This window comes from Podarcis vaucheri (assembly GCF_965113315.1).
Source record: "Podarcis vaucheri genome assembly, chromosome: 14".
NCBI classification, from domain to species: Eukaryota; Metazoa; Chordata; class Lepidosauria; order Squamata; family Lacertidae; genus Podarcis; species Podarcis vaucheri.
This window is the reverse complement of record NC_138752.1, coordinates 29,647,869-29,669,840: the sequence shown is the minus strand read 5'-3', so window position 1 is coordinate 29,669,840 and position 21,972 is coordinate 29,647,869. Positions and strand designations below refer to the sequence as shown.

General features: G+C 49.0%; 1 protein-coding gene and 1 long non-coding RNA gene across 3 annotated transcripts in view; one reads left to right on the top strand and one right to left on the bottom strand.

The window, feature by feature from the left end:
- Positions 1-1,078: 1,078 nt before the first annotated feature.
- MAP1A (microtubule associated protein 1A) overlaps positions 1,079-21,972 on the top strand; it is a 35,600-nt gene continuing 14,706 nt past the window's right edge. The window contains exons 1-4 of one of the 2 annotated variants that reach the window (XM_082199484.1): positions 1,079-1,209; positions 7,330-7,431; positions 20,890-20,972; positions 21,576-21,716. In XM_082199484.1, coding sequence (XP_082055610.1) covers positions 1,080-1,209; positions 7,330-7,431; positions 20,890-20,972; positions 21,576-21,716 — 456 coding nt within the window. In that variant the 5' untranslated portion in view covers position 1,079. Of the gene's footprint in view, positions 1,210-7,329; positions 7,432-13,585; positions 13,712-20,889; positions 20,973-21,575; positions 21,717-21,972 lie in introns of those variants that run through there. The other variant, XM_082199485.1, reaches the window with a different exon arrangement.
- On the bottom strand, positions 1,249-7,337 carry LOC309518914. Its single transcript, XR_014213643.1, has 3 exons — positions 7,226-7,337; positions 6,143-6,242; positions 1,249-4,777 (listed from the first exon to the last, which is right to left on the bottom strand). It is a non-coding gene; the product is annotated as an uncharacterized lncRNA (long non-coding RNA).

Genomic DNA, 21,972 nt, shown 5'->3' with positions numbered 1-21,972 from the left:
AGTAAATTCCATCATTTAACTACGTGCCGTGTAAAAAATTCTTCCTTTTGTCTGACCTGAATCTTCCAGTGTTCAGCTTCACTGTATGTCCCTAGGATCTAGTATTTTGAAAAAAGCCAAAGGGCAGCTGTCTCCTTTCTCCACACCATGTATAATTATCTATCACTCCTCTGCTGCCTTTCTTCTTTTCTAAGCTAAGAAGCCCCCCAATGCTCAGCACCACCTTCTGCCGTGCCAAGAACATGCAGCCCCTTGGGGATGGACACCAGCTGCCAGCGTGGAGGTAAAAGAGGAAGGTTGGGGAACTGGCTGTCAGGGCTGCCCTTCTGAGGGAGGAGGGCTATAGGGTCACCAGAATTCCAAGGCCCCGCGGGTTGCCACCCCTCACTCTGCATTGTAGACAGGCGCTGCAGCTGGGGACCAGGGCAGCTTCCCCACCTCCGCTCGTTTGGAGGCCGCTGGCCTGACTGGGGGGGGGGGGCAGACCTCGGGCCGGCGGGGAGGGATCGCCTTCTCGCGGCGGGCAAAGGGGTTCGCTCTCCCTTGCGCCACCCGATGGAAAGAGGGAAGGGTCGCCCTCATTCCTCGGTGCCGGCTGGGGGTACATCACCGGAGCCCAGCAGCAGGAGCAAAAGCTGGATCAGACCCGGGCGCGTGGGGGAGGAGGCTCCGCTAACAGAGATAAGCGCCTGTTGGGCTGCAGGACAGCGGCCGGGATCGCCTCGGGTCCTGGAAGGAGCGTGTATATCTCACCCTCCAGGAGAGTAGAAGGAAGAGGCAATTCCGCCCCGCCCCTCCCAGCCCGTTCGACGCGGGGAGTGGAAAGAGCCCCGCCCCTTCTGTGACTCCGCCCCACGCCCTGCTTATCCTAAGCACGCCTGGGTAGGTGGGCGGGGACGGCTCTGGGGGCGGGGCCACGGGAATCCCCGCCCCAGCGCCTCGTGGGGCACGTGCGTTCTGAGGAGCCAATCCGCGCGCGACCGGCTCTCCCCTTAAGAGGCGCGCGCAGGAGGCCGCTGCAGCATCTGCGGAGTTGGGAACCAGTTGCTATGGGGACGCCGGCGGCCGGGCCTGTCGCCATGGAGACGCCGGCGGCGCCCGGCAGCGAGAGGTGGGGGAGGCAGCGGCGGGGCCACGCGGTGCTTGCCGTGATCGGCGAGGTCGGCACCGAGCAAGAGCGGGAAACGCTGCGCCGGAGCCTCGAGCGCGGTAAGGACGGGCGGAGGGAGGGAGGGAGAGGGGGAGGCCTGCCGGAAGCCCCCGCCGCCGCCTGCGCGTTCAGCACCCTGGAGAGGGCTTGCTGTGTCGCCGCCGTCGGGAGCACCTGAGGGGCGCGTGACCGGTTGGATCTCGCCCTGGCGCGGCGCTCCCTGGACCGGAATTCCCAAGAGCGGCGGCGTCCCCATCCCTGGAGAGTCTGTGGCGGGGAGGGGGCGGGGCACTGGCCGGCAAGAGGAGGAAGGGAAAGCGGGTCGCCAGGCCCAGCCGCCGCAGGACCTGCCTAGGAAGCTCGCTGAGCGGGACGGCTTCTTCTGGCCGGACCCTTCTCCTTGCCCGCTGCCGCCTGGGCAGGAGCTCCCGAGGCGCCGTTCCCTGGAAGATCCACCTGGCGGTCAGTCTTCTTGCCATTTTGATCTTGCCGGTTCGGGAGTGACTGAAGACAAATTTGCTCTGTCATCTATGGGAGAGCCCGGGAACTGTCATCGTTTTCGTCTATTAGTCCTTTATTCTTAAACTGCTGCAGTGCCCAGAAGTACATGACTCCAGCTGAAGGCTGACCAAAGCAGAATTTTAGCGGTCCCATAGCTTCTCATGATCCAGACACTATGTTTCCGTTGTAGCCTAGAATTGTATTAGCCTTTTTAGTAGCAGCATCACATTGCTGGCTCATTTTTAGCTCATGGTGTGCTAAGAAACCTGGCTCTACTGTCAAGCCAGGTGCTTTCCATCCTGTACTTGTGTGTCTTGATTTTCCTACCTAAATGCATAATGTTGCATTTATCTGTGTTGAAATTAAATTTGTTACTTTGGTCCAGTTCTTCATCATGCTAGACACATCTTGAATTTTGTTGGTTTGGTGTTATCTACTGATTTGATGAACATTTTCTCTACTCTTTTGTGTCCAAGTCTTTTATACAAAGTTGTTGAGCCATTAGCTACACATCTGCCTAACAGTGTCTTTCATGTGGGGGTGGGGAACCTTCATAGGCAGCATTCTGGGAACTGTTTGTCAAAGGTGGGCAGGACTAGAAGCAAAATAAGCAACAGATGTGACTCTTCTTAGTACAATAGACTACAGCCCTGCCACAATCAAGCCAATGATTTCCCCACACACACTTCTCCATCCACTGAGACAGTTCAAGGACACATTTCAGCCAGGCAAAAGCCCTATAGGAGGAACTGGATCCAGAGCCCTTGAGGGTTTTGGCTTGGGGAAAGTCTAAAGAGTTGGATAAGGAGTTCTGGAAGTCTCTATTCTGCCCCTGAATCCAAGAGTCCCCGAGCTTAGTCTATCACACATTTTAGCAGCTTGTCAACAAGAATATTGTGGAGGAGCTTGTTGAAAGCCTTGCTGAAAACAAGCTATACTACATCTCGTAACTTCCCCCTGTTCTATCAAGTTAGCTGTAAAAAGGGGGAGGTAGATGAAGTTCATCTGGTATGACTTTTTCTTAAGAAAACTGACTTGTAGTTGTATTTCTATCTGGCACAATGCTGCTGCTTGAACTGGTGGAGTATAAAGCTAGGAGTAAACAAATACAAAGCATATACTGTAATCATTCCTGCAAAGGGCATAAGGAATGAGACAGTAAGTGCACTCCCAATAAGGCTTTATAGCTGGGGTGGAACCCTTAATGCCCTCTCTCCTCAGGAACTCCAGCCTGGCAGGGGGGAAAGGCATGCAACCCCACTGACCATGTATCCAGGTAAGTGAGGAAGGTTCCCCTTCTCTGCAGCCTGGAGGGTGTGGCTGGTGCTTGCCCAGCTGCTGCCAGCAAAATGTCCCATATTGGCCCTCCCCCAAGAATGCAAATCAGTGTCATGGGATTGACACTGCAGTGCTATTCAAGGACCTCCTAGTTGCAGCTCTGATTTTCAGCAACTTATGGGAAACCCACATCTTTCTTGCTGCACATAAGGGGATTAGATGGAAGCAAGCTGGCAAGCTTGGAAAGAGGCAGGTAGTGGCTGCTTCTGCTTCTGCGGCTGCTGTGGTGTGTAGTTGGTGCTGCAGTGCAGCTTTCTTTCCTGCTAGTTCCTGGACTTTCTCTCTGCAGTGAGTGTGAAGCAGGAGCAGCATGAAAGTGCCTCCTTGGTGAGCAGGAAGTAGGTGAGGGCTCTTTTCTTACCTGGCATTCTCCAGAAATGGAGTAAAGGCAGCCCTCTTTTCTCTCTCCTTAGGGTGATATTTGTAGCACCTTGTCAACGTGGATGGGTCATTTCAAGGGAATGAAAGAAGAATTACCACTGTGGTTGACTCCTCCTTTGGACATATGGAAATCACCTCCTTTTCTTTTATTTTCCTCCCCTGTGGTTGGCTGAATCCTTTTAAAGCAGTCTTACACTGCAGGGTTTGTGGAGAGGGGCTGTCTTTGTAAGTCTGGAAGGGCATTGCTTTATTCTTATTTAATTTCAAAAATGCATATCTCTTGTTTTTAAATTTAAATAATTTCTAAAGCAATGCACAATGCTGGTAAAACAGAGCACAATGTACTGTAAATGGAATATCACATTATTATTAATTTTTAACTCAAAAGATCAGTGGAAATAAAATAAGTTGGACAGCATAACAAGGAAAATAAAACAGGCTGTACACAATTCAGCAAATAAAATTAAAATGTTGCTCATGAAAAGCTCCTACAAATGAAACAGTCTTTATCTGGCACTGAAAACTTAGCAAACATGTGGAGCAGCTGTATATGGAGGGCATTGCAGTGATGGGACATAATCTCTCCAGCTACCACCTGCCTCGCTTCTGCAGGCAAAGGAAGGTTTGCATAGGAGTAGGTGGTCTTCCAGATACCAAGGTTCTAAGGCATAAATGATTTTAAAGGTTAAGACTAGCAGTTTACCTGGGGAAATAGGAAATCTGGAGCTACTTTTGAACATAATTGTGTGTTCCTCATTACTAGTACCAACAATAACCTAAACTGCAGCATTTTACATTTCTGCATTGTCTTCAAATATAATCTAAAGATAGATGGGCATAGTATGGGCAATAGTGGCAAGGGGTCACAGCTAGTGAACCTGACTAGTCTGATGATGCAGATGCCCCAGGATATCCAAACTATTAGAAGGATTTAACAGCACTCCAAAATTCTGGGCTTGATCCTTAAGGGGTGTATAATCCCATTCAGAACAGGCCAAAACTGTCTTCCTAGTCACATTTTATTTGTTTATAAATTTATTGCATTTATAACTCTCCATTTCCTCCATGGAATTTGAGGTGGTGTACATCGTACCCCTCCTTATTCATTTAACTCCCACAACTGCCTTGTGAGGTAGGTTAGGTTGAGAAGCAGTGATGGCCCCTGGTTACCCAGTGAGCATCATGGCCAATTGGGGATTTGAACCCTGGTCTCCCAGGTCCTAGTCTGACACTCTAACTTCTATACCATTCTGGCTTAGATGAAATTCTAAGTTCTGCCTTGCCTGGACTCACATAGTATATAAGCCCCCAAATCCATTACTGACCTCTGACACCTATTCAGAACTATTTGCTCCTCTTGTTCAACTGAAACCAGAGCTCTTCCTGCTGGGACTAATGGCGGTACAACTAGAAAAAGAATATGGAATACAATATATGATCACAGCAGTAAGATTTTAATAAGCACAACAAAGACAGAAGAACTTCCTATTACCTACTATGAAAGAATGGTTATTGAAATTAATGGATTTGGCTGAGATTGCAAAGTTGACATGTTAGGGAAAAATCATTGTTGACATTTTGAAGACTGAAAAAAGTTGGTTTATGTAAAGTAGAAGAGTTGGGTGTTATTATGGAGTAAGTTTTTGCACAAGCTTTTAAAACTAATAGATGGAGAATTGGAAATCTTTTCTTTTTTCCTTCTTTTTCTGTAACTTATTTATTTTAGCTTTTATGTTTAAAAATGCTGGAAATTTAATGCTGAATTCTTTATATTGTTTATTCCTTGTTTGTTTTTCAAGCTTTAATAAAAATAGCTTTTTTAAAAAAAGAACTTTTAGCTCCTCTCCTAAATTCAAGGAAGACTGGAAGACTTGAGGGACGTTTTCCTGATTCCCACTATTTCACTTCATTCATTCCAGCAGCACCATGATAAACTGAATGTTAGGGAACATAATGAGGAAATTTGTTTTGTATGGAGTATAGATTACAATGTATGCAACTGAAATTAGTACATATTGTTTGGTCTTAAATTGTTCTGTCATTATCAAATTGAACATACATGCTTCTTGTGTGTATGTCTTGTACATTTTAAATAACCTTAGAAAGGATAGCCAGAGAGCCTGACTTGGGTGGTCCCAGTTTCATTCTTTATTGTCCCAGTTCCTTTAGTCTTTACTGAAATTGGAATATTCGGTGTACAATTTTGACCAGAACCTGAGGCTAGATAGCCCAGGGTAGAAGAGATGCATTTCATTCAGGGTGCCCCATTGCACTGAAAGGTATTCTCCCCACCCCCGGTCTATTCAAGCAAATTAAGCCTAATAGTGTTAGGGGAAAAATAATACTTTAGCTCCAGGTCAGTCCCCTGGTACTCCAGGGAGCTTGTGGTCATAAATCTTCAGTAGCCCACTGTAATTTACTTGCAAATAACTTCAAATTGGGTTCTGCTTTGAATACTGTAAAAATATGGGCTGCTGCCTTGGCAGCATCTGGTAGTACTTGCTTGGATGAGTTTCAGTTGTTGCAGCCAGAAGGTGAAGACAGGATGCATGGAGAGACAAAGTTTCCCACTTCTGTGCTCTTTTGGAAGCTGCTGCCAAATAAACCTTCCTTGGACCATCACCATGAGCTAAATATAAATCAGCAACCCAATGCAGTAACTAAAAAAGCCAATACAGTTCAAGACTGCATTAACTAATGTATAAAATGTCCACACCACAAAACTAATGATGGCACCCTATTCTGCTTTGGTCAGACCTCATCTAGACCTACCTGTGTCCAGCTGTGGTGGGCACAGCAGCTGAAGGAGTGCCCAACTGGAGTGTGCCCAGAAATGGGCAACAAAGATGGTGAGGCCCCTGGGAACCACATCCTATGAGGAAGGAGGTTGGTATGTGTAGCCAGGAGAAGAGACAACTAAGAGGTGAGATGAGACAAAACCATGTTCATATACTTAAAGAGTGTCACATAGATAATGGAGCAATTTATTTCTCCAGAGAATAGGACCTGAACTAATAGGTTGAAATTATAGGAAACGGGATTTCTACTAACCGTTAGAAAGAGCTTTCAATGGTGGAAGAGACTGCCTTGGAAGGTGGGGGGGGCTCTCCTTGATTATAGGTTTTTTAGTGCAAATTGTATGGTCACCCATCATAAATGCTTTAGCAGTAGACTGACAAGTGAGGCTGAGCTGAGGTACCTTCCAGTTCTTTGTGTGTCCAGCCTTACTCATTGATACAGGTGCTTGAATTGGTGGTAAGGACCTGGCTCCAAATATTCCTAAATGGTGCTGATGATGTGGACTTATTTCATCTCACTTCCAGTCTGCTTTTAGGACTAAAACTGCTTTGGTCAGCAAGGCAACATCGATGAAGCTGATCAGCATTGATGAAGCTGGTCAATGCAGTGTACATCACTGCAGTGTAGTATAAATCTGTGCTAAATGAAATAGGACATACACAAGCCCATTCTTCAGCTTTCCATGGTGCCAGGTGACTGAGGCAAACAGTCCCTCTGAAGGAATATTCGCTGGACAGTGTGGAAGAAACTCACCTCATGGACCTGAAGGTGACTCCCACCGCACGATGGGGAAGCCACATGGATTACCTGGAGAGGCTAAACTGCTGTTTGGAAGGACAGACTGAGCACCCTGCTGGGATAGGAAGGTGATTAGCCCTCATAGATTACGTGGATTAAAGAGCAAACTCTGAGGCTATCAGGATGCTCAGGGGCTTTGGGAAAGTGATTAGGCAGTAGAAGCTTGGACTAGAGTTGGACTCTCATGCAAGGAGCAAAGCATCCAATGCACAGAAAAGGACTCTTGTTCCTACTGGGTGGTCGAACCCACTTCTTCACCCAAGGTACAAGCCAGGCCTGTGTTCCTCTGAATCACAGTGTACAGCTTTGGTCTCTTCTAGGAGAGCACATGAACTCATTCCTCTCTCCCTTTGTCTCAACAGGTCTTCGCTCATGGGACATTGACCTCTCTTCCTGTGACCTTAATCAGCAACTGAGACTGTTTGTTACGCGTCATCTTGCACATTTTTCATCAGAGGTCAAAGGTCAGTGCCCATCTTGTTTATCTTAATTTTTGAGATTTGCATTTGTGCCCAGACCTACTGTCAGCTTTGAGGGAGGCTTCTGGGGTGATGTGCTGTCTCCTGGTGGCTTCAGAAATAGGAGCAGAGCTCTGCCTGCTGCCAGCCTTACTCTTTCCTACAGTGCACTGGGATGCTAGTGGCATCTGACCCAGCCCCAAGGGAGAGTCTGTGGGGCACAATGGGCTCCTCCAAGTTGGGTGGGGGGAGTCCAAGTTGGGGGCTAGGAAGCAGCCTCAGGCTGCAGTCGCAGCACCATGGACAGCTCCAAATGGGCAGCTTGGAGATGCTGCACTCCACTGACTTTTTATGTTTGTATTGGGTCCTCAGACTTTTTAAACAGGGGGCCAGTTCACTGTCCCTCAGACACTGTTGGGGGCCAGACTACAGTTTGAAAAAAATATGAACAAATTTCTATGCACACTGCACGTATTTTATTTGTAGTGCACAAAAACAGGAAAAACAATACAATATTTAAAATGAAGAACAATTTTAATCAACATAAACAAGCCAGGCCTAAGCTGGGGGGGGGGATAAGGTGGGGTAGGGGGATCCCATCTCGAAGTGTCTGCATTTGCATATAATATTTTGGGGTGGGGCCACCGAAGGCTACGAAAATGTGCTGTTACACACAAACACCCATTTCAATACACACACCTTTGAAGGGGAAAGGGTGAGATATTGCTGTGTGAGCAGGAGGGAGGGAAAGAGATGCCTGCGATCCCACCACAAGGCTGTGGCAGTCGAGGGCTGGCGGTGGAGACCACGCAGCTTGTCAGCAGGGGGCCTGAGCAGCATTGGGGAAGGGGGGGTGTTCGCTCCACACCAGCTCCCGCCTGGCAGCACCCCCTAAACATCCGGCTCACCCCCTCCCCTTTCCCGACCGTTAGGAGGGAAGTGGTTGTGGGAGGGGGAGAACCCTCCTTGCCTTTCCTCCCCCACCCCCAAAAAACAAAACACCTGCCCATTCAAGTGAGGGGGGGTTGAGAAGGCGACCCCCCCATTTCTCCTCACAGGAAGTAGGCTCTGCTGCCACTGCATGGTCCAGCCCCGCTGTGCCCCCCCCCACCGTTTGCAGGAGGAGGGCAACCCAACTGAGGAGGACTGGGAGGGCTGAGGCAGGCGGCAGTGGCGCACCACATGAATGAAGAGCCAGCCTCCAAGGGCGCCTCATAAACACCCTCCTTTTTTCCCCCTCCCCTGCTTCCTCCTCTCTTTTGGGTTCTGCAATGGCTGTGCGGGTTGGATTTAGGACCCTGGCGGGCTGGATCTGGCCCATGGATTGTAGTTTGAGGACCCCTGGTCTTGGGCCAGATCTCCCCATTCCTCAAGAGTGGAGACTCCCTGAAGCCAATCCTCTGGCCTGGATCCCACCTATCACCCTGTTACCTTGAGAGTGGTTGGGGTAACCGAATCCAGATGAGTAGCATATAAATAAATTATTATTTTTATTATTATTATCATCATCCTCTCCCGCTTTCTGTATCGCCCATGCTTGAGAGTGGGGTAGGGGTGGGGTGTCAAGGGTTCCTTGTGGGACTCAGGCTCCAGAAGTGCTATCTTTGTGGGGTTGTCTGTGGTGGGGGGGGGTCAGATACAGACTAAGGCTCATTGTTGGGAATTGAAGTTTAGCCACTTCTCTGTTTGTATTCCTGCTATGCCTGGTGCAGCAGGATTTTCCACTTCTGCTTCAAGATTCCTGGTAACTGCTTGGGTTCAGGGTCATGGTAGGCATCCTGAGGAGACGGAAGCAGGGTGGTGGCAGCTGGAGCTCTGCTTCTTCTGAGCCAACATCTCCTACAACCAGGGCTCAGTTCTGGCCCCTCTCAGGTGGGCCCATTGCCATTATAAGAGAACAAGGGGAGGTGTTCCTGGTGAATTCCGGGACCTCTTTTTCTAGAAAAATAGCACTGCCTACAACTATTCTTCTTCTCTTTTTATTTTTTTAAATAAAGCTGAAGCTGCTGCCCTGGTCAATGCTCTCCCTGCCCCAAGATGCAGCCTGAAATTGGGCATCCTTCAGGATGGTGCCAAAGGGACCTTGGCCTTGTAGGAATGAAGAGAGAAGGGCGGAAAGATCAAGCTAGATATCATCAGCATAACACCACAGAGATAGCCTAGAAGGAACAAAGGGAGGGGGCTGAGAACAGAGAACTATATCAGGTCTCCAAGCGGAAGGAGAAACCTGAGAAGAGGTAGCCATGGAAAAGAGACTTCAAAACCACAGGAGTTAATTCATGGAAGAGCAAACTGAACTAAGAAAGAAAGAGATGTCAACGAAGAGTGTTGCACTTCCATCTTTAAGGTGCCACAACACTCTTTGTTGACGTCTCATTTATTTTTCTAAGCTTTGGTGACTGACATCCACTTCCTTACGTGCAACCATGGTCAGTGCTGACGAAAAATTGGGGAAGCAGCTTGTTTAAAGCAAGGCGGGACAACCCTGAAGAATGCGAGAAGTCAGAGATGCAGGAAAAGATGTAAACAGACCTGTCTCCTGGTGCTTTCCCTTCATGGAAGGACAGCAAGAGAGTCAGGAGTTTGTGTGCAGCTCATTACCCATGGTATCCTGGCCTTTGGTTCATGGCTAGATCTACACAGAGCTCAATCTTGCTTCTAACAGGTTCTGGGCTGCAAGATCCCTGGAGATTTCAGCTCACGCGTCATCACCTCTTTGACATTTCAAAGTCTCCATGCAAGTCAATGGAACGGGAGGCTTCTGTAGGATGAGTTTTATGGGTAGGAGAGGATATATTAACTGCAATTTATCCCTTCTGGCTCCCACGTGTGTAGGTTGAACAGAGTTTTAAAATCCCATAATTGGCAGCAAAAATTTAAAGCATAAGAATTAGGCTGTAGAATCATAGAATTGTAGAGTTGGAAGGAATCCCAAAGGTCATCTAGTCCAACCCCCTGCAATGCAGGAATCTCAGCTAAAGCATCCATGACAGATAGTCATCCAACCTCTGCTTAAAAAGCTCCATAGAAGGAGGGTCTACTTTAATGCCTGCTTTTAAAGTCCACTGTAAAGCCTACTTTTGAGCAAGTTCAGCTATGAAATAACCTGGTCTTCTATTTCTTACCCCACTTAACAAAGAATCAAGAAACAACTTGTAAAGTAAGTTTAAAACAAGATTTACTTACTTTATAACCTTCCACTGGTTCACAGTAAAGGCAGCAGTAAAAACTATGCAGGTAAAACATGTATTCATATCTACAGTATAATCAACTTCAGCCATGTGCCCAAAGCTTTGTCTGTATCCAACGCTTGTCAAAGAAAGAAAGGGAGGGAGGAAGAAGCATGAAATGCTACATGCGCCTTCTACAGCAAAGGAGGGGGGAATGTCTACCAATTGTATTTCTATGGTCTGAGCATCTGCCTGTCAACAATACATCTCTGTGGTGTTAGCCCCTTCTCATGCTAACTAGCAAGAATATGTATTTCTAAGGTTGAATTTCTAAGAATATGTATTTCTAATGTCCCACATCTTCTACATGCAGCTGAGTGCTTGGCTAGGCCACAATGGAGAGCTGAGTGCATGACAGATTTGCTGCAACCTGACAAATGTGAGAATCCAAATCTGCCTCAGCCCTGCTGGTGACCTGAAATATTAAGAGCATTGAAGGTCTGCCATACACTACTCTGTCCTGCCACAGTCTTCCAGTCAGCAATAGGGGTATAACAGTGAGCTGATCCTTGTTTAATGCTTCCCAGCTCAATCTGCAATGTAAGCATAAAATGATGGATATCATGGCAAAAGTGTAAGCTGCACTCTCAGCTTCCACCCAACCTGCAACAGGGGCCTAACAGCTGTGGACAAGTATTAGACCCCTATTTTTGGAAACCGTAGGATTCAGTGTGAGCTGCACTGCCACTCCCTGCTAGCCACAACCCCTGCCAAGGAGTTAATGAACAGTATTTGCTTTGGAGTTTGTATTAGCAGGGATAATTTAAAAATGTTTCACACGAAATAAGAAATGAATTTGCAATAAAGGAAAGAGTTTCTGCTCTAACATTTTTTTTGGAGGATGGATGGACACACTGCTGCCCAGATCTATCTATATTAAAATATTGGACTTCTCCATTAATTTCTATAGGTCGCTCTTACTTTCATCCCTTGAGCAATTTAGCCTATCAACACAATGGTCATCTCTGTCCTTTCTGTATCTGGGTGTCTCTCTTTTGCTGGAAAAAGTGGAGTGAAATGGATCAAGAGAGACTGGAGGAGGAGACAGCAGCACAGAGGCCAAGCTGCTCACCTCCTACTCTCCTTATGCCTTATTTGCCAACTGACCACAGGTTCCGTGGATATGAAGCAATCTGAAATCTGAATTTAATCTGTGAAAATCTGAATTTAAGAATGGAAAACTGATAATCTGAAATAATGATACCCACCCATCCCTAGTGGATGGTGCTGTTTTGCCTTCAGGCAGATCTGTACTCACCCCTGATCTTTGCAAAGAGAGGGAAGGAGGATGACACACCTATACAATATTTATTGTTGTTTCTTATGAAAGTATCACACTCTTCCATATAGAACCTCCCTGGATTGTGTAGTCATTGCAGCTCAGTACATTCACTTCCAAGTCAGCTATAGGCACCTGTCAACTCCTGTAGGTGAGGCATGGAATTTTCCCTATTACTCTCTTCCATGAAGAGGCTGGAATTCCATTATATGCAAAGCCCTTCTAAGACACAAATGTATTTCCCAAGCTGAAAATCACACCTCTACCCTCACAGGCACCAAGCTGGTCATCTGTCAGGAATCAGCTGGATATCCTGTTCTGTAGACATCTTAATTTCCTGGAGTTTTGCTGCATTCGCTGGAATGCATTATACTGATGGAGATGATGTCCCAGTCTCCCTGTTCAGCTTTCTCAGTGCTGGACAGAGAAGCACAACTCAAGTGTGTTTGCCACTGCTAGAGATATTCTGGGACAATATCTGATCTTCCACATCTTGAGTAAGATGAACAAGCCAGCCTCTACACAAAAGAAGAATAAGACCCCAGAAATGGCAACATTAAGAATTAGTGTTTTTTAATGGTGATTTCTTAATGGTGGTGTTACATGTAAATTAATTAATCAGTAAGAACAGCAACAGTTTAACTGCTTTCCTGTTCTTGTTAACCTTAACAGAACTAGTCCACTAAATGCATCCCTTGCCTGGACTAGGTTGGACATCTCCCTGGACACCTTAATTAGACCAGATTTGAGCTGGGCTTGACAGGCAGAAGCTATAGCAGGAGTGGCCAAGCACATACTAGGCCTGGCCAGTTGAAAGGCTTCCTGTTGCCAATTGCTCTGAATGTGGCAACACCTCCTCTTCCTTCCAGGCCAGCAAATCCTTCCAACAGCCATGAACAGCACTCCGAGGCCAGAGTGGCTTACTGGCCACAGAAGTGGAACTTCTTGCTTCAAGCCCGCAAACTCCTCCCATCTCTCTTGTCTTTTTATTTACAACCAGCTTGGCAGAGCTTAGCAGACCCTCCGGGCAGCAACTGGGGTTAAGAGGACCTGTAATTCATTTCGGTTCTCTTAATCATATGGGATCTGTACGTTCATTTCCAGGCCCAAGATGACAGCCAAGCATGGTTTAATGATGGGAGGATGCCTCCTGTTGTGGTTCCCTTTGGGCACCAGATGGTGACATTGGATGTATGCTAAAGCACATCCAAATGTGGGCTCAGCTCAGGCATGCCAAATCCTGCTCCCCCCAAAAAATAATTATCTCTGCAGTTGGGCATTATTTTCTTGTGTGGAAACAGCTCCCCACATTTCCCAGGGAATCTGGCTTCTCTTCCATTTTCACAGCAGCCCGTTTCGCTGACTTGGGAGGAAGCCCCATTGGAGACGACTTGACTGCACTGTTGATGCATCCTCTAGAACAGCACTTGCGGGCTCCCCTTCCCCAGGTCTTGCAGGAGGGAAGTGGAGTGGCTCCATTTGCATGCACAACCTGAGCGAGCTCCGTCCTGCGGAAGAGCCGTGCAACGCCCCCCACTTCCAGCCCTCTCTTGCCCCTTTCCTGCTCAGTTGTGCGCTTGGGCAGTTCGGAGGCCTTGCCGCGGCTCACGAGGGGTTAAGGCTGCCGGGGCGGGGAGGGAGCAGCTCCGCCCCCTCCTCCCCCCCACTTCGCCGCCGCCGCTTTGCACTGACAGCAGCTGCCTGGCGCAGCCCAGGCCCAGCCGGCATCGTCGCGGAGGGCAGCCGAGGGCGGAGGGACGCGTCGCCACCTCACCGGGTACGTGCATGGGGTGGGGGGAGCGGGGATGGGACCGGCCGCGGCCGGCCAGCCGGCCAGAGGGGTGGGATCCTGGGAGGACGAGGGTGGCCAGAGCCCTCCGCGCATCGCACGGGCCGAGAGGAGGCCCGTCGGGGGACGGAAGGGGGGCTGCACCCCGCATGCCCGACCTCCGGAAGGGAACGGAGTGGGGAGAGGAGGGAGGGGGCGCAGCAGCATCCTCGTCCGCAGGTGCTGCCCGCCCCCCGGGCTTCATTGCTTCCCCCCACGGGGACGTGCCCCGAGGGGTATCCCTGCCCGGGGGGGGGGCTGGTCTTGGGCAGATGGGCCAGCTAGCCCTCCTGGGACTGGAAGGCGGAGGCGCTGGTGCTTTTGCTCCGGAGGGGGCAGCTCGCAGGCTGGCTAGCTAGCCTGCCCATCAAGGCCTCCGGGAAAGGGTCCGGCCAGCGCCCCCTTTCGCCTTTGCCGGGGAGGGGGGACGCGGTGGCGGAGGCTCTTGAGCGCGCACGCGAGGCGCGCACACTGCGGCAAATTTTGCAGCTGGCGCCCGCCTGCTCCAAGTGCCGCGTGGGGTGGGGGGCGCAGGGAGTCAGCTTGGCGGCCTCTGGCCTGCCGGACCCCTTGGGAGCACGCCTCCTCCGGGACCAGCCCCCGCCTTCTCAGACACCGATGCTTCCAGAAGCGGTGCGGGAGGGGGGATGTTCTCCAAGAGCTCTTGAACGCTGCCGGAGATGCCCTCGATGGATTGGAAAGAAGCACTGCGCCCCCCCCCCCCACATGCTTTCTCCTGGCCTGCTTGCCCAGCCCCGTCGTTCCCCGCGTTGTTGCTCAGATGTCTCAGCTTAGTCCCGTGGAGTTCCCCCTCTTCTTCCAACATGGGTGCCCCACCCTCTGGTGCCAGTGAGGATGCCAGCAGCACGGTGCTGCTGGGGCTGAGGCCGGACTGAGTGCCAAGCATCATCTTGTCTGCCAGTCAGGTCAATCTCTCTCTCTCTCTCTCTCTGACCCACCCCAGTGGGTCTCTCTCTGACCCACCCCTTCCTCTTGGAAGCCCCTTCCTAGTCAAGGGTCCTAAGCACTTTAGAGGAGCCCTGCAGCTGCAAGATCAGGCCTAAGGGGGCTCAGCTGGTTCTGTACTCTGTTCTCACAGTGGCCAAGCAAATGCCCCGAGGGGCAGCTCAAAAGCAGGACAAGAGCACAGTGCTCCTCCACATTTTCTCAGCATCCTGACCCTGGACAGAGAACACAGCCATTTGTGCTTGCACTAATTGGTAACCTTATCCCCCTCCATGAAGTTGTCCACTCCTCTTTTCAAGTTTTCCCCATTTGTGGCCACCATCACTGCCTCTCCTAGGAGTGCATTTCAGGGTTTACCTCTGTGCTGCTGTGTGAAAGAGTCCTTCCTTTTGTCTGGCCTGGACCATCCTGGCTGAGCCAAAGAAAGGAGGCCCCAGAAGCCTCCTGCTGATGGAAGGCTTTTCTTCCTGCATGTGGACAATCCGTGAAAGTCACTATCTGAAGCTACTGGAACATCTGTCTAAGAACAAATCAGTGGGACTTAAAGGTGCTTAGCTTTGGCTGGATTGTGCCCTAAGCAAGGCATTATCTTTATTGGATCAGCTGGCTGGTATGGAGGAGATACAGGCTTTTGAGCCATACAACCCTCTTTATCAGGCAGAATGGAAAGGAAGCCAAATCTTGGGGTGGGGAAGCTGCTTCCTCATGCAGAAGCTTCCAGTGGCATCCTGTGGCCATCCATTGCAAACGCTTCAACACTAGAGAAGAATATCAATTTGATTGCCAGAGGTTGCTGGGCATTACAGGGAGCCAGGAGGCCTGGTTGCAACCCTATGCTTGGCTACTCAGAAGTAAGCCACATTGAGTTATCTGGAACTTACTTCCAGGTAAGTGTGTGTAGGACTGAATTCTTAATCTTCCTTCAGTCATAAAGGCCAAGGTGCAGTGCAATTACCTCTGAGGGTAAGGACTGGGTTAGTTATGCAGAAGGATACAGCCAGAGTTTGCATCCAGAATCGCTTCCCTGCTTCTCCAGCTCTGAAAGGTGAAGGGTAGTGGTGCCTCAGTCATTAGATCACCTCCTTTGTCTGCAAAAAGTCCCAGGCTTAGTCCTTGATGACATCTCCAGGTAGACCTGGGAATGCCTCCTGACATCCTGGAGTCTCATTGCTGCCAGTCAGTGTATAAAAAACTGAGTTTGATGGACCCCATTGGTCTGGTTCTGTATAAGGCAACTGCTTCCACTGCGGTTCCAAAGTAGCCAGAGTAGACCCAGTGTAGGAGGCCAACCTGCTATGCAAATTTTGGAGTGGATTTTGCACCCCAGATGCAAATAATTTTGCATTCCCAAAGGCACGCCTCATGGAGTTCTGGAGGACAAACTCATTTCCTGTATTTGATCATTTTAAGGCTGCTTTCTTCATGGTATGTTTTAAAACTTTGTATTATTTCCCTAAGCGTGCTCTCTCTCTCTCTCTCTCTCTCTCTCTCTCTCTCCCACTCTCCCAACACACACACTGCTTACCCTTTTCTTAAACTAAAAAGACTTAGAGGGCTGACATTATTAAACATGACTACCTTAGGTTTATTCATTCCAATTCACCCCCCTAAACTATGTCACCTTTCTGTATAGGGGAGTTGTGCCAACCCCTTCCCTCCTTCGTTTGGGGGGCCATTTCTGTACCTTTTCCAGCTCTACAATGGCCTTTTTGAGGTACAGAAACCAGAACAGTACACAATATTCCAAGTGTGGTTGCACCAAGTCATTACAATATAGGGAAATCCCCCCCCCCACTTTTCTAAAGATCCCTCAAAAGGAATTCACCATATGCAATTGGCCCACTGATCTCACCTGAGCAAAGCTGCTCCTGGACATCGCCAGGACCTGGACATCTGTGTCCAAGGCTGGATCCAGGAGCATTCCAAGCTGCAAACCTGAGCTTTCAAGGGGGATGCAGCTTCAGCCAAGGCAGACTGAATCCCTTTTCCCTGAGCTACCATTCTGTGACTAGGAAAACATCTGTCTTGTTGGGATTAAGCATCATTTTGTTAGCCCTTTTCTGATCCAATGCTAACTGCAAATGCTAATGTAGGAGTTGGGGGGGGGAGAGAATGGATTTAGATGGGAAGGAAATATAGAGTTGGATGTCATCCACATATCAATAGCATCAAATCCCCAAAACTTGCATGATTTCTCTGAGCAGTTTTATTAATGAACAAGTTTAAAAAAATATAGTCTAGGTGCAGCCCCTCCTTTAGGATGAGAATTGTTCAAATGCAAGGAGATGAGTCAGATGAGGACAGCAGAAGTTGAGTGGCTCCATCTACAAAAACATTACCTGAAGGCTCACTATGTTACCCACCTTGCGTCTGCGCTCCCTCTTTTGCGTGGGTGCCACCCATCCGCCTTGCAAAGCTGGCATCACTGCTCCCACCACAGTCAGAGATTCCTAGGCATTTGGGGGTGGGTGTCTCTTGTTTTTCTAGTTCTCTTTGACCCATCAGCTACTGACAGATCATCCTACAGGTAGGTCTAGTTGCTGTGAAGTACTGCAAAGGCAGGCCACCACCAGCAGAATCAGAAAGGGAGTGGACATCTTCCTGGAAAAAGAGTGGGGGCTCATCAGTTGAGCCCCACAGGTTTCTGGGCAGTGCCAAGAAGTGAATGGACAATGGCAAAACTGCCCCCTCTAGGGCCAAACTCTCTCTTTTCCCCCACATGGTCAGCCACAGAGCCAAATCCCAGCAGCCATCAGAATGGTATGCAGGAATCCAGAACAGATGATGGCTTTGTGCTTTGTCTAGCCCTGCTGGAGCCATTGGCCTGGCACACATTGTCAGCCACAAGGAGAGGAGTTCCTGCCCACTCACAGGGCCAAGGGTTCTCTCATTGCCCAGCTTCTATTCTGCCCCCTCTCCAAAGGGCAAGAGTGGAACCCTCCCCCATTTGCATGGGTGTTTGAAGGCAGACGTAGAGGTGGGGCTGGGGTTTTCTTGCAATAAATTTAACTATGGGCAGGGAGGATGCAAAGAACTCCCAGCCACAGTATGCATGGCTTAGTCCAGAGCTCTAGCGCCATCTAACGTCTTGATCTGGTGCACCATGTCTCAAGGGCCAGGCAGGGTATTGAGGAGATGTCAGATTTCCAGTTCCCTTAGATTTCTTTAGATCAGTTGATCAAACTCTTCCAAGGGACCCCTGTGTAAAGCATGTTATAATAGATGAATAGACTGCTGTAATATGGAGACTTCACATGAAACAGAATGCATGTGGAGGAGAGCATAAAAAAGCATAGAAGAAGCCTGGGCTTTCCCTGACCCATAGGTTTGGACCCTGTTTTATGGGTATGAACCCCTTAAATTTCTGCTTGATTTAGGTGTCTGTCTTATTGGCTGTATTTTAGATTTTATATTGTATATAACATACACTATTTAGAGATTTTTGAAATATTAAGTAGTTTAGAATTACTTTTTTAAAAATATAAATAAATAAGTCACCACTACTACATACCAGATGCCTTTAGCTCTGATTTGCTTCTGGGCTCAATTTAAAATGCTAATCTGGACCTTTCCATCCCTAAATGGTTTGAATGTTGGTTTTATTTGATGGACCACCTGCATATGAAGCTGCCTGGGCCCCAGAAGCCTTCCTTGCAGGCTCGTGGCCAGATACAGCAGGCTAACAGGCATTAGAGATGAGGCCTTTTTAGGAGTGGCTCCGGATCTTTGGAATTCTTGCTCAAAAGAGGTCTGCATGGCCATATCTTTGTTCATTTTAAAATGAGACTTTAAAACTTACTTGTTTCAGATTGCATTCTGTTAGAAGTGTGGTGAGGTGGGTTTTACCCTGCTGCTGTTTTTAGTTTTTGTAACTGGATTCTTTCCTTTATATTTTAAAAACTGTTTTATGGTTTAAAGATCTTTTGCAAGCTGCCTGGAAGAGCTTTGGCCTGAAAGGTGTTGCAGGGGAGCTTTACATAGACAGCCTTGAAACCAGGTTGTGAGGCATTTACAGCTTCTTCTGCCCACTGGGGCATTGGAGAACCTAGTTTGGTCCACATTTGTAAGCAGGCCAACTCATTTGCATTTGTCAGATGGGATGCTTGGCCTGCAAGAGGAGAGTACAAGAGGAAAGGAGAGATGGACTGCAAGCTGCAAGTACCAGGAGATGGTGGAAGCAGCCAGGAGTTCTGCAGAGGCTTCTGGAATCTGCTGGGGAGGGGAGATGGGGGGTGGGAAGGCTAGCAAAAAAGAGGCTGCCATCTCCTGGACACCTGTCCTTGACCTAGTGGCTTCTCCACGCCCCTGCCTGGCCTGCCTCCTTCCCCTGCCCACTTCTTGCAATATCAACTGCAAGCAGAGGAAATCCTCTGATGCAAGCAGAATACTAAGCAGCCAAGCTTTGTTTTCCTGGGAGAGATTACTGACATGAATTGCTGCAGCAGCAGCCAGCAGCTGGGCAGGCCCACAGAGGGTTGGAGGCAGGCAGGGTGCTCTCTGGTGGCCAGCTTTGTCCTTTAAGGCATCAGGCACAGAGGCCAAGGCCAACCAGAAACGCTTCCTGCTGGGCTTCAGTGGGAGAGGACCAGTAGCAGTGTGGTGAGCATCCTCCTCTGCAGTGCCTGCAATCCATGAAATGCTGCAGGTTCAGTGGCAAGACACCCACACCCCTCCCACCACTTTCTGGGTCCCTTGGGATTGGGAACAGAAGAAAGTTAAGTGGGGGTGGGGGGAACCGTTGCTCAGCAAATGTATACAGTATTGACAAGAGGTTTTGCATCCTCTCTGCAAGGCAAGTGAGAGGGCATTTCCAAGAGACCTTGAAAGGAAAGAGGAAGGGGATGCAGCAGAGGGAGAGAGGGAGATGGTTTCCTAAGCAGAGGCCTTTGGGGAGAAGTGGTCCTCAGCTTTGGCCTGGCTCAACCTCCTTGTTTAGTGGCTCGGAGGAACGTTTGTTTGTATATCCATTCACTTCTTTCTTAATGAGTTCCTGGGTTGCTAGTCACACAGTGCTGGGCAGAGCAGCCTCATGCTTCCAGTGAGCATGACTCATTTTTTCCAGAGCTTGACCCTAGAGAATGAAAGGTGTGCTTGATTTTTGTCATAAAAGCATTTTATGAACACCCTCCCTCCTTTAAAGCATTTCCAGAACACCCTCCCTCCTTTCAAAATCCTCTGTCCATCTTCATCTATAGAGAAATACGGAGAGCTGGAAGGGCCAGGGAGGGGAGGGGAATTGAGCAGCTCATGGCTTCAGCTCAGTCCTTTGAGCCCAGAGCAGCTGCTGTACGATGGATGCCAAGCAGGAACAGCTGCTGTAGTGCAAAATCCTGGGCGCGCGCGTGTGCGCACACACACACACACTGTGTGTCTGTCTTTTTTTTTTAATGGATGCATTTTAAATTGGCCACAGAGCTCAACCCATGGAGTGTTTTACAACTCAGCAGCAGGAGCCCAGGCTCCCAGTGAAAGTATCGGGTTGGGCAGCTCATCTCTTTTGCAAGGATCACTGCAGGCTCATGAGGAACCCTCGCCACACACACACACTCACTCACACACTCACACACACACTGCTCATTTCCCAAACTCACAACTGCCTGCACAATTCTGAGAAGCGGGGAGGGGCTGCCTGAAGCTAGAGCAAGATCCATGCTATGGGCATGTTTATGTCTTGCTCATTGAACATCCAAACACATCTGCATATCCAGCAGTGCTGGAAGAAGCTTCCTCATCAGCACACGTCTCAAATTTGCAGGACTCCAGAGCAGCCTTTCAGCCCTAAAGCAAATCACTTTCCATCCCACTGAAAGCTGAAGTCAGCCCCCCAAATGGTTAGCATAAACTGTGCAGAGCTATACTGCCTGTGCCAAAATGTATTGGTCTAGTTTGGTTTTCATTTGTTGTTTGAAGCCACTCACCAAGGAATCTTCCTGCAGCTTCCCTGGGGTGGGAGTTCAAAAGTAGCTGGTCTGGGCTACTGTACTGGAGGTCACTTCCCCCAGGAAGAGGGCAGGGAAAGCTGAAGCCAGCTTGGAAACTGCCAGCCCTTCCAGCTTCTCCTGGATAGCCACAATGGCCTGGTTCTGAAGGCAGTTGTTTTGCCCTTGGGCACTGACTATGAGCACTTGTTTTGAACATAGCCTTTTCTACTGTCTCCCTAGGTCAGAGGACCCTCCACCACCAGAGTGAGGACCTGGACACAGTCATCCTAGTAAATCCTGATGAACAAAGCACTGTGTCAGAGGTAAAGCTCTGGACTCGATGGCCCTTGTGGTCTCTTCCAACTCTATGATTCCTGCCTACCTGGGGTCAATGTAACCAATGGAATTACACCTCTAAGAGTTGCTACAGTGGCATGGTGCAAAAGTTGCCCGCTTCTTGACTTTGGGGGCAAACCAGCTGCAAATCCCTTGTGAAACCATCCTCCTGCCCCGTCAGGATAAATATTTATGAAGGGGAGTAGATAAAGGCCTTAAAACAAAGACCCTCCTGCAAAGCCCTGTGCTCAGGACTTCACCCAGTTCCCTCCCCCACTTCTAGGGACCTGGCTGCCTTCCTGCTTTTCCTCTCTGCCTGCAGCTAAATTTGACTGCACAGATTATCCTGACCAGGTGTGGGGAGTATTTGGGTTCCCTGCCACCCCTCCTGTGACCTTGCCTGGGGCAGGGCTGGGATATTATGGGGCTGTGTCTAGAGCCCAGACTCAAGCATGTTTAGGCAAGATGCAAAGAGGACTGCCTTTCCAAGCTCATTCATCAGACATGGCCGTTTGCATTATCCGAGTGAGGGCAGCATTTCTGCAAGTCCAAAACTCAGGAGCTGAAACTGTCTCTCCTGCTGCAAACAGGTTCGTTCCTTGATATGTGACCCTTCTGCCTACAAGCTGCTGGTGCTCTGTGGACAGAGCACAGACCAAGAAGGAGATTTGATCCTGCAGGCTGGGACCTTCACCTACCAGAAATTTGCTGAGATCCTTGCAGATCCAGAGGTAAATTGGGTGGGTGGGGAATCTGGGATTTGTATGTGTAGGAATCTGGCTGAGATAGGTGGCTTTGGAGGCCATCCTCAGGCTGTTGACTTGGGGTACTGAGTTTGGGACCACCTTAAATGAGGATTGCTGCTACTACTGTTGTACACGTTACAAATCTTCCCAGGCATTCAGGATGTGTTACCAGAACTTTATTCACCATGCATTCCAACTCCTGGCTTATTGTAGGCTTGGGAAACACTCAATTTCCTGCAGA